Raw genomic sequence first — 17510 nt, 5'->3', positions numbered from 1 at the left:
TTAGTTATCTGGTTGGAATAATACCCTTAAACCTATTTGATGTTTGGTGCTCATTTTGCAGCCTGGTTAGATCCCTGGTGACCACAATCGTTGAACATGGCTTCAGTTCCTGTGTTTGCTACTCACAATTTAGGGTGTGTCTTTCATGAGACCCTCAAATTCATATCTCAGGTTAACGAGGGGGCATCTACCTATTTCTACCCTTTAAAAACCTTGAAAAGATTTGTTTTGCTACTTCTCCAAGCTTTTCATCAGGTGATGAATTCTTAAACTGTGTCCCCCTGGACTACAGGATTGATTGATTGATGTTTATTTTGGGGATGGACCAAAAAATGTAGTTGCCCGGCTTTAGATAATACGGAATACAACATCTGTAATCACTTTGGAACTTAACAGGCGAACATCTGTAAATCTTTGCATTGCCGTTCTGTCTCCAAAATAGGCGTTTTTACATTCCTGTGAATTGGTCATAAATCTTGCAAGTCACATCGCTTGACTTCATCAGTGCTATCTCAGAGGCTGGCTAAGATAGGCCTCTCAAGGCTTCCCAATTGTTCCCAGAGTTTACCAATCACAAGGTCAGATCTTTTTGTTTTCGATTGCATAATTTGTTGAATGAACTTCCACTGGCTGTAATGATCCAACATGAAATAATTATGTTTCCAACACAATGGAGACCTACCTCTCAAAGGGAAAAAAAAATCTTTTGGACTCAGAAATCAGCTTAGAGGCTCTTGGAGCAGGCGGGGAAAACTAGATGAGTTTGTAGTTTCTACGACGGCTGGAAGAAAACATTCATTGGGTATGCCTGGGCTGAGTCTGTGCGATAGTTCTTTCGTTGTGCACGGAAATGCATGAAGATATATATGCGATAGTAAGGACTGTGCTAAAGTGAGCTCTTGTGAGCTAGTATCATCCAGAGGAAGACTACGGCCTATGACGAAAAAGCATGGCTAATTGACTGATGGTAAACAAGGTAAAGCCAAGGGCAGTACGATTGTGGCAGGGAGTGGGGAAGAGATCCATGGGAATGAATGATTCCATGAGGAGACCATAGATCCCAGGGGAAAACGAGAGCCCAAGTGGAACAGCAAGGCCCATGGGAAGAGCGGGTTCCGGAAGGGAGTCTACTAGACCAGATAGAGTTAGCAGAGCACAGGGGAGATAGTGAGAACCACAGGAAAAAGCGGGGCCCATAGATGACATAGCCCCTGGAGGGAGTGAGACCATGCAATAGAGGTTTGTGAGAAAGAGATGCCTAAGGACATTGCAAGGCCCAGGAGAAATAAGGATGGGACAAATGAGATATGGAATAGAGTTGGCACTATGGAAGAGTAAGACCCCGGAAGAGAAAGATCCGGGGGGAGATGGAGACGCAAGGGAAAGCCTGAGGTCCTGCGGAGAAAATGAGACCTAAAGGGAAGGGAGAGGCTTGGGAGGAACGTGAACCCCATTACATAGGTGGAGAGCTGAGACCCAGTGGAGAGAGACCTGCAATGGGGAAGGAGACCAAGGCAGAATGAGGCCTGACATTAAAAAGTAAGGCCTAGGGAAGAGCGAACCCTGTACTCTTTCTCTAGTGAGATAGGATCTCCAACATCAGGTTACAATAACGGAGTGTGTGAGGACTGTGGTGTATTATATGGTATGGTATTGCGACTTTACCATGTAATACACACACACAACCGTCTTGGGTTTGTAAAACCTCTAGCTCAACCTGCGTAGCTGTGGCTTTGAGCAGAAAGGCTTAAACAAAGGAGCTAGCATTTAGAAGCAATAAACTACGAAATAAGGAAGCCACGCAACCCGAAACAAATCTGACACCAATTTATAAAAATAGATTATATTTGAATTTGAAGATACCAAAATGAGCAACATTCACCAAAGGGTTCAGAGATTTAGATTTTTAAGTAAATTATATATCTCAGCTTTTTAGTCCAAAACACAAAAAAACATTGAAAAGTTTGAAAGAGTTGTGTATGGCTACTCTGGCCCGAGTTGGGAGACTAATTACCATAGGGAGTAGGTCAGGACGGCCACAAAGGAGTATTTGGACAGAGACCTGGTCACCAAAGCAGTCTCCAGTCCAGTTCCACACTTTACATCAAAACCGCCATACACTCCAATGGAGTGGTTCTGATCCTGTGGATTCAGGATGCTGAGAATGCCGTGCGGTTGACAGGGGTCTTCCTGGGGTTATTCCTTAGTCCACGGGTACGGTGAGATAACTTTGGCCACAGGAGTTGGAGTCCCTCAAAGTCCTCTGGGAGCAGTAAACGTGCAGCTGACGTACTGATCTCCGCACACAGCTGTTCTAGCGGTATCGTTTGGCGAGGGCTAGTGTCCTTCTTTGGTGACAAATCCACACTCTGATGACACTCCTGGGTCCGGCAGACGCAGGTGTAACATTTGAGTCCAGGTTACAGGTTTTCTTGGCTACACTTCTGCGTTCAGTGGCAATTACTTGTGAGTGGCTACTGACTGGTCAGAACAGGCTACTTCAGCTTTTATGGCCCTGGTTTTAGAACAGGGGGTCAATCGACTGCCCCTGGAGTCACAACTTTGGTCTGGGGATCAGGAGCATCTTTTCCTCGGGCCAGGCACTACAGGCACAGTCCCCTCTTTGCAAGGAGCAGCAGTTGAAGTACAGCGGTTGGTGCAACCTCTCTTGCTAGGTCCAGGGGTCAGCCGGGAAGTCCTTTTTCGGTCTTTTCTCCAGTCCAGATGTGATCTGAGGTTAAGGGTGCATGGTGTTCCATACTTAGGCCCAGAAAATGCCCTGGGGAGATGATTTGGTCACTAGCCTATGGGCTACCAGGATCCCTCTCGCCCTAAGATGACTTCCGGCTAGTTGTAACATCTAGCAATCTCAGAGTGCACTATTCTGCTCACTGTCAAGATTCCTGAACTCTTCCTCTGATGTTAAGAGCTTGGTAGACCACTGGTGAGCTACACATCCACTGAAAAACTGGTTTGGCCACTGGTCTCCCCTCTCTGTTCCTGCCGTCTGCCTGTATACCTGAACTAAGGGGCAGCCCTACACAACTGTGAGCACCATTTGCCCACCAAAGGCGGCTTACCCTTTGAAGCTCGCCTTTTGGGCCAACACCCTGTTCAGCTTCCTGCAAGGGGAAGGTAACACCTCCCTCTGTAGCAGGCTTCTATTGTTCCTAAGCTGGGGAGTCATTCACACTACTCCCCAGGAGGGCAGAAAGCTGTCTGGTGGCCAGCAACTGTGAAGGCCACAGGATAAACTGGGCAACATTAAATTCAAATTGGTGATGCTACGATTAATTTTATGCCTTGAAGAACCCATTTTAGTAGTCCCATTTAGAAATTAGCCAGACTGAGAAGTCGGCTGGTTACACTGCACTAGTCAATGGGGCTACTAACTTTTCCACAACAAAAATGAAACTTAGTAGTTTAGTTGTTAGGACATATCAAAGTACATGTCCCAGTTAATAATATACAGCTCCCTGCCTTAGGGCTCAGTGGGCCTTACGTAAGGGAGACTTGCATATATTGTTAAGGGAAGTGGGGGCTTTGCAATTGATTTGAATGGCAAACTCGAATGAGTAGGTTGTAGTGGCAGGCTGGGAGCAATTTTGTATTTTATCACACGCAGGATGGCACAATTAGAGCTGCAGCCCGGGGTGGACACTCTAACTTACATGCCCTTCACACCTTGGTACCGCATACTTGGGACTTAAAAGTAAGTCAGCTTATGCCACTTGGGGTTAGCCAAATCAATATACATTTTGTAATGTGTTAAAACACTTGCACTGAGGTCTGGTTAGCAGGCCTCACTACACTCTCAGAGTCAGAAAATCAGCAGCATCAGTCCAAAACTTTGGTGATGATCTTGTAGAAAGAGGCATTTCCTTACAGAGTGGTTCACTGTTCATTATACAAATTATAATTAGCCATGAAGACTGACAGGGGCATTGCGTATTGTTATCGTATGCTGTGGCAAAAAGTGGTACATTGTGATGAGAAAAAGCGTGCTGTGAACCTGCCCCCATACTGGCCCAACACAGCTAGCATTGCATTGCCTGCAATATATTACATGTTATTATCTTTAGGAAGAATGAGCTACTTACTGTGCACCTTTTCGTGGCTTCTCTTGCTTGAATAAGGAGTGTATGGAGAGGGAAGAAGTTGAAAGCCACAGGATCATATCTATGTCTTTAATAGTTAATCTGTAAGTTAAAGCCACAGAATCACATCGTTAAGGGCAAGACAGAGAAACAGAAGCTACAAGGGCAAAGGCTCCAGCTTAATATAATAGTAACATTCACATGATGCATAAATGTCTCATTCACTGCCCCATGCCGCTGGACCCATTGGCTGGGAAGGGCAACAGAGCAGACAATGCCACCAAGTGTCTGTTGTGAGAAGTCTCGAGCACAGGGCTCCTTACTGGTGCACTGGCATGGGGCTTTCTGCTACAACCTTAGCCTCCCATGCCTATAACTGTCCCTGACAAGCAGGGTGCCCTCAAACAGGTTGTGCATGGTCCTCAGAAATATCAACACAGCAGAATATAGGCCATACACAAAATTGCCCTCTGGATTTTCACACAGAATATACTCGGGTCAGGAAGGGTGCAACATGTTGTTGTGATATTCCATATATGAAGAGTTGCAAACACAACAGAATATGGAGGATTTAAAACATCTTGATGATTTTTGGAAGTGCATGCCTATCAATTTATTTAGCCCTCTCAAGTCCACACAGAACCATATCTCATTATAGGCCAACCGCAATGGGACCACACGCCCACACGCTGCAAGTGACTTGATGATTCCGACCCCATTTTCATCTGGGCCTCAGGAGCATCGGCCCACTGGTTTTTAGCACTGCAAAAAATACTAAATATAAGGATAATGACACCCTGTTATTATCATTGTATTTTCCGTGCTGAGGCAGTTCTGTGAAGCGGAGCTGGGCTTCTCACATAGCAGGGGGAGGAGTGGCTGGGGCACATCTTGGGCCAGCCAAACAGTCATGCGCACTTAGCATGTTCTCCGCCCAAGCTGTAATACACAGCCTGGGTGGAGAACATGCACAAGCTCCCCCTGCCTGTCTGAGCGCCAAGCCACATTGCTCAGTCCAATCACCACGCTGCTGACAGCAGCGTTGTGATTGGCTAAGGGGAGTCTGGGAGCCTTTGTGCTTCTGAGCCACACAGAAGCAGAGGACGGAGGAGAGGCAGTGGCCGGCCAACTGGCAGGAAAGTGCTCTTTTCTTTTTTTTTTCCTTTAACCCCCTCCCTGCCCCACTACTACTGGCCGGGTGCAGCCACCACGGCTGGGCCTGCTTCCTTTAGCAGTGAGATGTATCCATTGTAAAAAGTAATTCATTTTTTATACAAATCTGTGACTAAGACAAAGCAGCAATAAAAATGTCAATGCACGTTATCATTTTCTTTAAATATTATTCCCATTTTCGTGCCCCATGTTGAAACCTATTGTATGCAATTGTGGAGAAAAACGCTCTTGAGGAAACCTATTCTGCATCAACAATCTCCTAAAACCTATTTCCATAAAGGTTTCAAAAGGAATGGCAATACCCAACGAAGTTGACTCCATTTCAGTGAATGCCTTTCATGTAAAAAAACTCCCTGCAGTTTTTCAAGATTCCTAGTTTTCTTTGTAAGGATGAAAATTCCCTTATTCGCTATACCTCCCTCTTCCTCTATACATTTGCTTTGTCTTGTTTTTGGTAGGGGAAAAATGCATTCACATTTTTTTTCTCTTCTCTTCATCCCCACCTCATACTCCTGCCAGTTCTACATCCAAATCTAAAATGTTTTTTTTAAATCCCTGCTCTCTACCCCTGCCTACATCCCTTAGTGCCTCTACTCCTTTCCAATTGCCCGGTACCAAAGTACCTGCTTACAAAATACCTCTACTCCCACATCTCCCGTAGTTGTCTCCACTTCTACGTCCCTCCTAGTAATTGTGCCCTAGCCTATAACCTAGTAACACTACCTCTATTTGTAGCATAGCACTTAGCCCTTATTACCTCTATCCCTAGCTTTACCTTAGGACCTCTTCTTCCACCAACCTTTTCAATATGCCATTCTCCTAACCTGTTTTCTCCTTCTGTTTGTTTGTTCCCTTGTCCCATTTTCAAGCGTTTTTTGTTGTATTTTATCAGAATTTTCCCTATTTTGAAAATGCATCCCAATTTAGTTACGCCAGTCTGGCGCTATTCGGCAGGTGTTCTACATTCTTTCTCTAAAATGAGGTACATCCATTTAGACCTTTTTGAAGATCTGTTGCTTATGTCAGTGCTAGTCAGCAGTTTCAAGACTGTTTATGATAAAGGATGGTGGTTGGTCAAGCACTACTTGTTAGACAGCTATTTGTAGATTGAATATTAGAATCATTTGAATGTTGGTGCTAAGTGGAAATTAAACATGTAAATATTTATTCTGTTATGTTTCAAGATTTAGATACACGTTAATCAATTGATTATTTTCAATTACATATATATATATTTCGATCGCTGGGTTTGCTAACTGATGCTGTATGTTTGTGCTCATATCTCTGGATTATGATGATTTAACAACTATTTTGTAATTGCTGAATAAATTAGTGGTTGATTGTTAGAGATGATTATTGAGCTCAGTATGGCAGCCTTCGCATAGTTGCTAACTCCATGAGAGAAATGCCTTGTGTATATTTCCCTTTATTTCAACTAGTCACCTGTTTCCATGTAGCTGCCAATGACCCATTATAAATTTAGGGGGATGCGACTCACCAGATCAGGAAATTACTTTTTGACTATTAAAAAAGAAAGACTGATTCTTTTTCCAGTCTGTGTGAAGCAGCATTGACATTTTGTTCAGGAGTATAACTGTTAGTCTAGAAGATACACAGTGTCTGAACAAGGTCCAAGAATGTAGATTCTGACCATGCCCAAGATTTGCTGTGCCAGCCACCTGACTTACCTTTGCAGACTATTGAAGATTTAGCAGGTTTCTCCATCCACTAGGTAATCAATTCTTTCTTCTCAGCGTCACTTCTGCTGTTTTTTAGTTTTTAGTGTGAGGGTATCCTGCATTTTAAATTAATACAAAGGATCACCATCAACAACATGTTCAAAACATACATGGGCTCTTTAAAGGATATTTTCTTCTGTAAAATTACTATTATTACTTATATAAGTTATTAATATAGTTGTTTCTAATCCAAATTACAACACAGACCTCTATGGTATTTAAAACACCACAAACAAGGTACACACATATTGTACTGTCTTAATAAAAGAGGGACATATACAGGATATCATTAAATCAGTTTGTGATAAATATAGAGGGCAAAAATGTGCGGAAGTTTATCCTTCACACGTGACTTATCCTCAAGCATTCAATGCCTCATATTTGATTTTGTTTCTATCCCAGCAAGACGCCAAAGATCCCCACTCATCTGTAGGTTTGAGCTCTCGATGCCGCGGACTGTGGAGCGAATGCGTCTTTGATAACATGGCTAATCTTTGGACTTGTGATATTCCAGTTTCTTACCTCAATGATCACCCTGGTGAGTCCACAGCAGGGTAACACATTTACAAACTGATTTGCAAACGTGTCTGAACAAATAGTGTTCTAATGAGCTAAAATGATTACCTTGAACCTCTTCAGTAAAATATAGAAGCTGTGATTGCCACCAAGTAGCTCACCCTCAGTTGGAAGCCAACGTGCTGGTTTCCCAATGTGCACTGATGTCTAACAGACTCAAGACATTTGCGACCCTTTTTCACTGATGTAACTCTCTGATCCATTTGAAAATACCCCAGAAAAGTACATAGTTTGTTAAATATGTGACTGTTATGAGTTGTCTTTTAGACAGGTAGAGCTAAATCCAAGCTGTAGATATGAATTAATGTACTGATGCTCCCCTCTGTAAAAGTAGAGAGATTTCTTTGTAAATAATTTAAATATGCTCTTGTTCTGTGGTCATTTCTTCAAAGTGCTACTTGTAGACCTTTACAATCTCTCCCAAAAATGTCAGAAGCAGATCGGCGGCACCTGAGGATCAGACTATATCAAAGGTATGTGTTTGTTACCTAATATCAATCAACAAGATGTGTGTGAGTAGTATGTTTATTGTATTCTTCAGATGCCCACCCTCACATCACACTAATTACACCAGTCTTAGCAATAGGCCGAAAACGTACCTTAATCAGTGGCGTAGCAAGGGGGGGTCTGGTCTGCCCCGGGTGGCACGAGTTTTGGGGGTGGTAGCCTTCCCCCCGCTCTTACCTGCAGCCGTCGTGGCAAACGCAGGAATCAGCAGCACCCCACGCTCTTACATGGGGCCGCCGCGGGTGGCAAAGGCAGGGACCGCCAATGGCGACACAAGGTCTAGCTACGCCACTGACCTGAAACACGTCATTACATGACAACTCAGTTTCTGGATTGTAAAGAAAACTTTATATTCTCCTAACAGTGCTACAAAAACTGTAGGAATAGCAGACAGTATACCCTATAAATAGCCAGTGCTTAATTGTGAAAGAAAGAGTGAGGAGCGATGGTACCCAAAGCTCTGCTCACAAGCCCGTGCCTGGTGCAATTAAAAGTTGGCGCACTGAATACCAAGGCTTCATAGTCTTAAGTCCACCTCAGGCCTCTTTAATCCACCTCCAGACACTCCCTGCCCCTTTATCTCACTCCTGAAGGTTCCTGCTTTCTCCCTTTGTGACGGTGTTCCGTATTTCCTTACTCCAACTTTCTGATCTGTGTGTTTTTCCCTCTCTTGCACTTGGTAAATATCTGATGCTGAAAAATAATAGCATGCCCCCAAAAATAAGTGCTGATGGCCGGGACCGACATTTATAGGCTCGAATGAAGCACTGTATGTAGCAATAACATAATAGGTCCTATACACACAAAAAAGTTAACCAATGGGTGAAGATTTACAAGTTTCCTTTTGTGTTATTGGGAAATGTCTTGTGACATCTTATACCATCTTCTATTTCAGCACAGGGTGAATGGAGCCTGCTATGCAAATGCACATTTTCCCCCCTCCAGGAGAACATTTGTGTGTGTGGAGCGAGCCATTCATCTACAACCCTACAAATCTTGGGGTGATTCATTACCCTTCCTATCCTGGAAGTGGAGTTACATTCTGCCCATTTCAGTGCTGGGCAGGGGATAGATTGAAGTTCGTGAATGACGACAATTAGCATGCAAACCAAAACTTGTAATGCCCCGCTATCCACCTTTTCCATGGGATTTAATAATGAGATTTCTCTGCACTATTGAAAGAGAAATCCACATTATTAAAAGCATTTTCATCTGTAAATGTGCATTCACGGCCGAAAATACTTTTGTAAATAGTCAACATTATAATAACATTGGAAGCTGCAGTTCCCCCTTCCCTGGTTCTCCCTTCTTGGCATGTGAGAGTAGACATGTTTGTTTATTGTTTTGACAGTCGAACAAACAAATTTTGCATAGCCGTGGCACATCATTCTAGACAGAATTCTATATGCTTCTTCGGTGCGTCATTCATTACATCAGGGCCAGTGCTAGGCATGGGCAATGTGGATCCTAAATCAACATGCTTAGAAATGTTCTCATAACTGCAGAATGTTCCAGTTTAACAAATGTATTACCTTATAAGCCTTATATGCGGCTGTCATGCTTCATCATTGGGCTTTGCTCCTTGTGGAGCCGGCGTTGCAATGCCACACGGGCGCCGCGATGATGCATGCTGTGATGATGTAGGTGTGTAGGGATTCGATAGTGTGTGTGCTGAGAAAGTGTATTAAAACTACCTATGGGTTAGTGAATTTTTTTTATTCAGTGGTACCCTTGGTAGAGTTAAAAGCAGGTGAGTGTGGGTTGCCAGGGAAGTGTTACAAAGTGTGACAATCTCTTGGTAAGTGCTTAAATGGTTGACATATTTCACGCCTGCATGGTCCAGGAGGAATCCGTGGTGTTTCTTCAGGACCAACTGAATCAAGTCTTCCTATTTATTTTATTTATTTATAAAGTTTTATATAGTGAAAACAAGATCCCGAAGGATATCAGAGCGCTTTACAAAAGGATGGAAGGAAGGTAATAAATGCAATAACAGCATCAGATAAGAATAACACACAGAATAATTACTTGCCAAAGGGGTCAAAGAAGAATAATACAATAACTGGTGCCTACCCTAATTCAGGCCAGGGAATGTGAATCTGTAATGACTGGGTTATGTCTAATCATCTCAAGGGATAGTGAAAGGTCAAGTGTACCTGCAGATAAACTCCTTACCTGGATCTTACATTCCAACCCAGCTGAAACTGAACTTTAGGTTCCTTAGGTCAAGGCAGAGTACCGCGTAGTAACTGCGGAGTCCAACCCGGAGATGCGCGTCACCTACCCCTCGCTCTGCCTGTCAGTTGGTCCTGAAAAATTGCCATGGATCCCTCCTGGACAATATAGGCGTGAAACATGTCGATATTTTAAGCACTTACCAAGAGATTATCATTCTTTGTAACACTTCCATGGCAATCCACACTCACCTGCTTTTAACCCTACCAAGGGGACCGCTGATTAGAAAAATGTCAGTACCCCATAGGTAGTTTTAATACACGTACTCACCACACACACACTATTGAATCCCCACACACCCGCATGCATCATCATGACTAAAAGGAAAATATTTCTGCTAAAGAGCCCTCTCGCGGGGCCAGTTGGGCATTGCAGCGCCAGCCCCACCAGGACCTAAGCCCAATGATGAAGCATAACACCTGCATGGGTGTGTGGGGGAAACGTTTTCCAATAAGGAAGATCCCCTCACTTCATATACATCCCAACCTCACTTCTTCAGAGGAGCAGCTACCCTCTTTTTGTGCACATATTCCTATATGGGAGCATGGGTGCTGGACCGTTAAGTGCTCCCTGTCCCCCCTTTTTGTGATTTATAAGTAGAGTGTGAGGCACCATCACCTACACAAATTGAGATTGAAATAATAATGATCTGTGTGGTTGTGTAATATTGATTGATATTAGCAGAAGCTAATTGCGCAAACAGGGGAAACTGCATTGATTAAGGAAATTTCACACTGATCAAGAATTCACTTACGAATGACATTTCTGCCAGTATGATAAAAGTCAGAAGGTGTAAAACCCTTAATATTCTATTTGTTGAATTGCTATTATTTTGCTTTAGAAAAATTAAACAAGAACTGATATGTATAATTTGTTTAAAAAGTTTGTTTGCTTTGTGTAAGTATGAGAGAAATTGTAAATGAGGGTGTACTGCTGCAAGAAGAGATATCATATGTCATAGTGTTTCATGCTGAGATTGGTTGGTTGGTGTGCTTTCATGCTGGGATTGGTTGAAACATCAATGTGCCACGCTGTGATAGGTCAGTGACTTTGTGAATGCGACATTGGAATTTGTTAACAGGCTTTTGATAAATAACAACTAAGACAAGATTGGAAGGGAAAGTTTGACTTTTTATGGAATGGAATCATAACATAGAACTGTGAATTGTTTACTTTACAAGTCTTGTGGAAGCATTACATTTTTTAAAGGATTTAAGAGTTTTCTGAGAGGAGATGTTCCAGTTATGATATGGAAAGGTGAAGAGGCACCTCCTGAGGGTACGCCTGCACTTTTTATGCTAACTGAAGTGAAATTAGATATAGGTTTATGGATTCGACAATAATGCAAGATTACTGAGAAAGTGGATTCATTGAGATTTCCAAAATATCTTATTATTATTATTATTGACACATTAAGGGGAAAATATGCGAGATGTGAGATGAAGCCTCTACCTTGACCTACACAATATGAAGCTTTAAGCCTGTGGGAAAAGGCTGCAAGAGACAAAGAGAGAGAAAAATATCAGAAAAGGACAAAGAGAGCAATGTGTAACCATGCAGATGCTCAATGGGATTAGGAACAGCATAGATGGAGAAACGCCATATTCGAAGGAGCTAGATTATATCCAACAATTTCTACTGAAATGCTGGAGGAGGGAAAATAAGAAAAATACTAAATAAAAAGACAAGAGGGAAAAGAGGACTAAAATAAGAAAGATAGCAATTCAGGGGATGACATATTAGAAGAGATGTTAACTGCATGACCCCCACTTTATGCAACCGCAGCTGATGATCCTCGAAGAAGTGCCATGGAAAGTAATAAAGTAGTGACAGCTCCTATAGAAACTAAACTGGTACAAGTTGGGAGACCACTCCAAATACTGAAGATTGCCCCACCATAGGTTGCTCAGAGACAGATTGTTCCTCCACCTGTGGTAGATCTACCTGTTATGCATGTATCGGTGCAAGCACCGCAAGTAGTAACTGTACAAACAGTGCCTATATCTGTCACAAACACCCCAGTAAATATAAATCTGATCCCAGAGACACAAAGAGCAGTAGGAGGTTTGCATGCGACAAAATGTATCCCGACTTCTCAAAATTCACAGATTATTGTGTGAAAACCACCTCAGACAGTTCAAGCACTAAGAGATGGGGGAAGAATTTTTTCCACCATGGTTTGAGGAAGTTGTAGGCATTAAAAAGACAAGCACAGTGCAAGTGACTAGCCCAGAACCAGAGAAAGAGAGGGCATTAAATATCTCAAAATTTACCAAATGAATGAAATGTATAAAAAATTGAGTGATTTTGAAAAATTAGAGAACAAACGGGCAAATAAGTATGAAAAGAAAAGGAAACAGACAGAAATAGGAAAGTAAATAAGAGGAAGATGAGGAAGCACCTTTTGCTTATCCACATAGGGAAATAGAGGGAGGAGTGTGTGTTCTTGTGCCTTGAAGCAGAGGGGATCTTGCAGCTTTTATGAACCAAAATTGAGAAACAAACCTGTGCAGTGGTACACACAAGTTGATCGATTTGTAAAAATTTCAAAGGTGGTGTGGACTAATTTGGATACATTATTTGATATTGTGGTGCGAAGTGATTTGTGGGCTGAGTGTAAGACCACTGTACAATGGCCATGTGATGAGCCACCAAGCGATGCATACGCAAATGCAACATCTCCTGTAGTTATGGAGAAATATGAAACAGTGATTACCTTTCTGAAAGGCAGAGTGCCTCCAACTTAGATTGGTTGAAAATTAATCGAAACACCCAAGAGATCATTTCACATATCATATACGCCTCCAGAAGGGAGAAATAGTGTCTAAGGGAAAAGTTTATCGACCAATCAACAGTTCCAATCCCCAATAATATTAACACAAATACAAAAAGAAACTGGTGGTCTAAAAAAGGAAGAACATAAGGAACAAACCAACCTAGCTCGTAGCACCAAGGTGACCTATCCTACCAATAACAATCGCTAGGGAGGAAAAATATCAGTGAAAGGAAATAAATTTGCATAATGTTGATAGGATTTCCATCAACTTGTTTAAAGTTGCTTATACATACTTTTAATAGGATTGGCATTGAGATGGTGATTAAAGGCTGTTTCTCTCTCTCCCAACTCCTTTTTAAATCTCACTTTTTTGCACTGCACTAATATTTCCATCACACAAGAGATGATTTACTATTGCTGTATTACTCATGACCACACTGGTTAGTCTTTGTCTGTTAAGTTTCCTTCTCTGACTTTACTGTGTACTGTTCAGTTGCAATCTCTTGCTACATGATTTCCCTCAAGGCTTTGAGGAGCAGTAGCTAAGATTGAAGGATAACCAAATGATGACACTGGCCTCTCTTGGCAGTTGATGGAAATCCTATCAACATTATGCAAATTTATTTCCTTTCACTGGTATTTTTCCTCCCTAGCGATTGTTATTGGTAGGATAGCTCACCTTGGTGCTACGAGCTAGGTTGGTTTATTCCTTATGTTCTTCCTTTTTTAGACCACCAGTTTCCTTTTGTATGTGTATCATTTCACATATAACACAAAGTGTAATCTGTTGGCAGAATAAGTCACATGGTGAGATCCTACGATATTCGAAGTATTGCAGTGACGAATTAGAAATTATGCAGAAAAAGATTAAAAATAAATTTATATTGGCTCAGTTGATTCAAAAAGAGTTCCAGAATTTGTCTTTAGCAGGAAATCAAGGAGGTATGCATGGTGTTGTTGTTCCACAGACAGGTTTCAGGGAAATTCCAGAGGTGTTGGCATTTCACAGGGTAGAGGTGTACCTATTGACCCAGGTTCAGGAATGGAGGTTTCATCATTAAAGAAAATGACTCCTTGTCACATCTGCCACAGGGTCGGGCATTGGAAGAGGGAGTGTAGGTTTAATCCTGATAATGCAAATAGAAACGTGCCTATGCAGATGGAAGTTCAGATGCAAAATATGCCTGTATAGCAGATGCAGGTGCCAATGCAAAAACAAGTCCAGATAATGTAGGTCCCACAGACACAAATGATCCCACAAAATATGGGCGATCAGAAATTCAATGTGAACCAGATGCCAAAAGCAAACACAAATTCCTTCCAGAATATAAATCAAAATCATTCCAACAGTTCCCTAACGCAGGTCAACATGCTTTTCATTAATTTCCTGTTTTCGAGAATGATGGTTCATGCTCCGATACGTCTCTATGACTGTGCCTGAGAGGGAAGGAAGATTGCATGCTTTGCGCAGTCTTGGAGGTAGACCAGAGTGTCCATTTGTAGATGTTGAAGTAGATGACCACCTCATATAATTTCTGATAGATACTGGTACTACCAGATCCGCTGTTAGAACTGTGGAAGTCGCAGAACTACCCCTCTCAGGAAAAAAAATCCAAGTTGGAGGAATCTCAAACAATCCAATCTCAGAGAAGGTCTCTGTAAAAATAGGTTATTTTGAGAAACATCACCAATTTGTTGTTTGAAACACAAGTCCCGTAAACTTGTTTGCGAGAGATTTGTTGTGCACGTTAAATTGTACAATCTTCTGCACACCGGATAGTGTGCAATTATCGACCCATGATGAAGATGTCGGATTCAAAATGATTCAATAAAATACAGCTTTAGGTTTGTTCCCATTAAAGATAATTGAAGAATTACCTGCTGACTTGAGAGAAACTGTGAACCTAGAGGTGTGGAATCTCACAAGAAAAGACATTAGACTGGTTAAAGAAGTAGAACCTGTCCAGATTACCATAAAGGCACATGCAGTGTTTCCAAGAACACCACCATACCATCTGTCCCCAGAAACAACTACAGGACTTACGTCTGTAATAGAAGACATGATGTAAAAAGGAATTTTGAGGGAGCTAATTGGGAGTCCATGCAACTCTCTGATCATGGGTTTTCAGAAACCCAATGGGAAATATTGGATTGTGCAAGACCTGAGGAAAATGAATGAGATAGTTGTCCCATGGTACATAATTCGGCCAGAATATTATTTTAAATTCCTTGTGCTGTAGAATGGCTTACAGTCATTGATCTCTGCCAGGCTTTCTTCTCAGTGCCATTGCAGGAAGATAGCCAGTTCCTTTTCCCATTTGTGTTTCAGCAGAGAGTTTTGGTGTTATGCAGAGTCCTACCAGGGTATACAGAAAGTACATCAATTTTTAAGCAGACCTTGAAAAAGAATCTATAGATCAGCACTCATGCAGTATATTGATTACCTACTTGTGGCATCAGAGGCACAAGAAGCTTGTAAACAAGATACCATTGCTATGTTAAATTACCTGGCTGAGAACAGACTTAAAGTGTCTCCAGGTAAACTGCAGTAATGTGAGAAAGAAGTTCAATATCTGGGACACATAATTGAAAAAAGGAGCTCGAAAGCTGTCACCCGAGAGAGTGGAAGCAAATCTTCAGATGAATCCCCTCGAATACAGAAGGAAGTCAGAATGTTTCAGGGAATGATTGGCTACTGTACACAGTGGAAATCAAATTTTTCCTAGTGGCTAAGCCTTTACTGAGGTTAACACACAGGGATGTGTCTGATCCGCTTCCAAGTGACAACAAATGTTTGTAAGCCTTCCTAGAGCCGAAAGAAAATCTTTTGTGTGCAGCAGCACTAGGAAGGCCAGATTATAGTAAAGAATGATTTCTATTCTGCAGTGAGAGCTGAACTCTTCCAGTGTTAACACAGATGCTGAAGATGCTCAGAGACCTGCGGCTTATTTTTCAACCACCCTTGACCTTGTCAATGCAGGTCTGCCCTTCTGGCTTAAAGCCGTTGCCGCAGTGACCACTAGTCTGGAAAAGAGTGAGAGCATAGTGATGGGATAACTGTAATGGTCCCTCACTCTGTGGGGCTTCAAATAACAAAACAAGAAAAAAACAGCACATGACCCATAATCGTTTGATTAAATATGAGCAGATAATTTTATTTTCAGAGAATGTTGTAATTAAAAGGTGGCAGATTTTGAATCCTGCTACATTGCTTCCAGTAAATGATGTTGGTAATGAAATTGAAAATGATTGCCTAGATGTCATGGATTTATAAACAAAGCCTAAACTCGATATCAAGGATGAACCCCTGATTGAGCCTGGTCATGTAATTTTTGTAGATGGCTCATGTTTGAAAACAAACTGAGGTACCCTGAGAGTAGCTTACGCTGTGTGTACAATAAATGTTGAAGCTTCATGGCTTCAAGAAGTTACCTTAGCACGAGTTGCAGAATTGATTGCCCTTACCAGAGCATACAGTTTAAATGCTCGAATGAGAGTGACTGTATTTACAGATAGTAAGTATGGCTTTGGTGTTGTCCATGATTTTAGGCAATAATGGCTACAAAGAAGCTTCAAGACCTCCTGCAGGAACCCCAAGTAGAAATGGGGTGCAGGTAAAAAATGTGTTGGATGCTCTTCAATTGCCATTTGAATTTGCAGTTGTTAAATGTGCAGCTCCTCAAAGTAGGAATGGCTTCATAGCCATGGGAAATAGATATGCTGACTCAGTAGTACGGTATTGTGCTTTGTTGGCCTGCACATTTAATGGAGCTTTCACATGTGAGTCTGAGTAAGACACTTAATTTTCTATGCTAATGAAAGTGACAGACACTTGGGATGAGTTGAAAAGGTTAGAAGACAATGTTTCAGAAGCAGAACAACCGAGTTGGATTAAAGAAGGTTGTGTGAAAAATACCAAGAACATATGGATGTCAGCTGATGGGAGGTCAGTGTTACCTGATAGTTTGTTTTTTCCAATGACTTGATATTTGCATGGATGCACACATTTAGGGTGAGAAACCATGAGCGGACTCATCCGACAGAACTGGGTTAATCCCAGGTTCAGGATGCTAGCAGAAGAAGTGTGTCACAGATGTGGGACATGTCCACAAATGAATGCAGGAAAAAGAACACATGTCACACTGAGTCAAATAGGGAGATCAGATGGTCCTTTCAATAGAATGCAGATGGACTTTATCAAAACGCCTGTTTGTAATGGGCTGAGATGTGACCTAGTCATAGTATGTATCTTCTCGAGATGGGTAGAAGCCTACCCTACTAGAAGAAATGACAGCCTCATGGTAGCAAAGCTGTTATTGCAAGAATTGATACCCATGTATGGTATCCCGGTTTCTTTAGAATCAGAAAGGGAGACCCACTTCAATAATGAGATCCTGAAGATGATTT

At 41.9% G+C, this 17510-nt stretch overlaps 1 protein-coding gene across 1 annotated transcript in view; it reads left to right on the top strand.

Annotated features, from left to right (window-relative positions):
- Positions 1-17510, top strand: part of LOC146867265 (claudin-16-like) — a 193357-nt gene that overhangs the window by 36950 nt on the left and 138897 nt on the right. The window contains exon 2 of the mRNA XM_085614872.1: positions 7412-7547. Within this exon, the coding sequence (XP_085470998.1) occupies positions 7412-7547 (136 nt within the window). The remainder of the gene's footprint in view (positions 1-7411; positions 7548-17510) is intronic.

Source organism: Triturus cristatus, chromosome 1_2 (assembly GCF_964204655.1).
Source record: "Triturus cristatus chromosome 1_2, aTriCri1.1, whole genome shotgun sequence".
NCBI lineage: Eukaryota > Metazoa > Chordata > Amphibia > Caudata > Salamandridae > Triturus > Triturus cristatus.
Note: the sequence above shows the minus strand (reverse complement) of the source record. Positions and strands in the feature narration are given on the sequence as shown.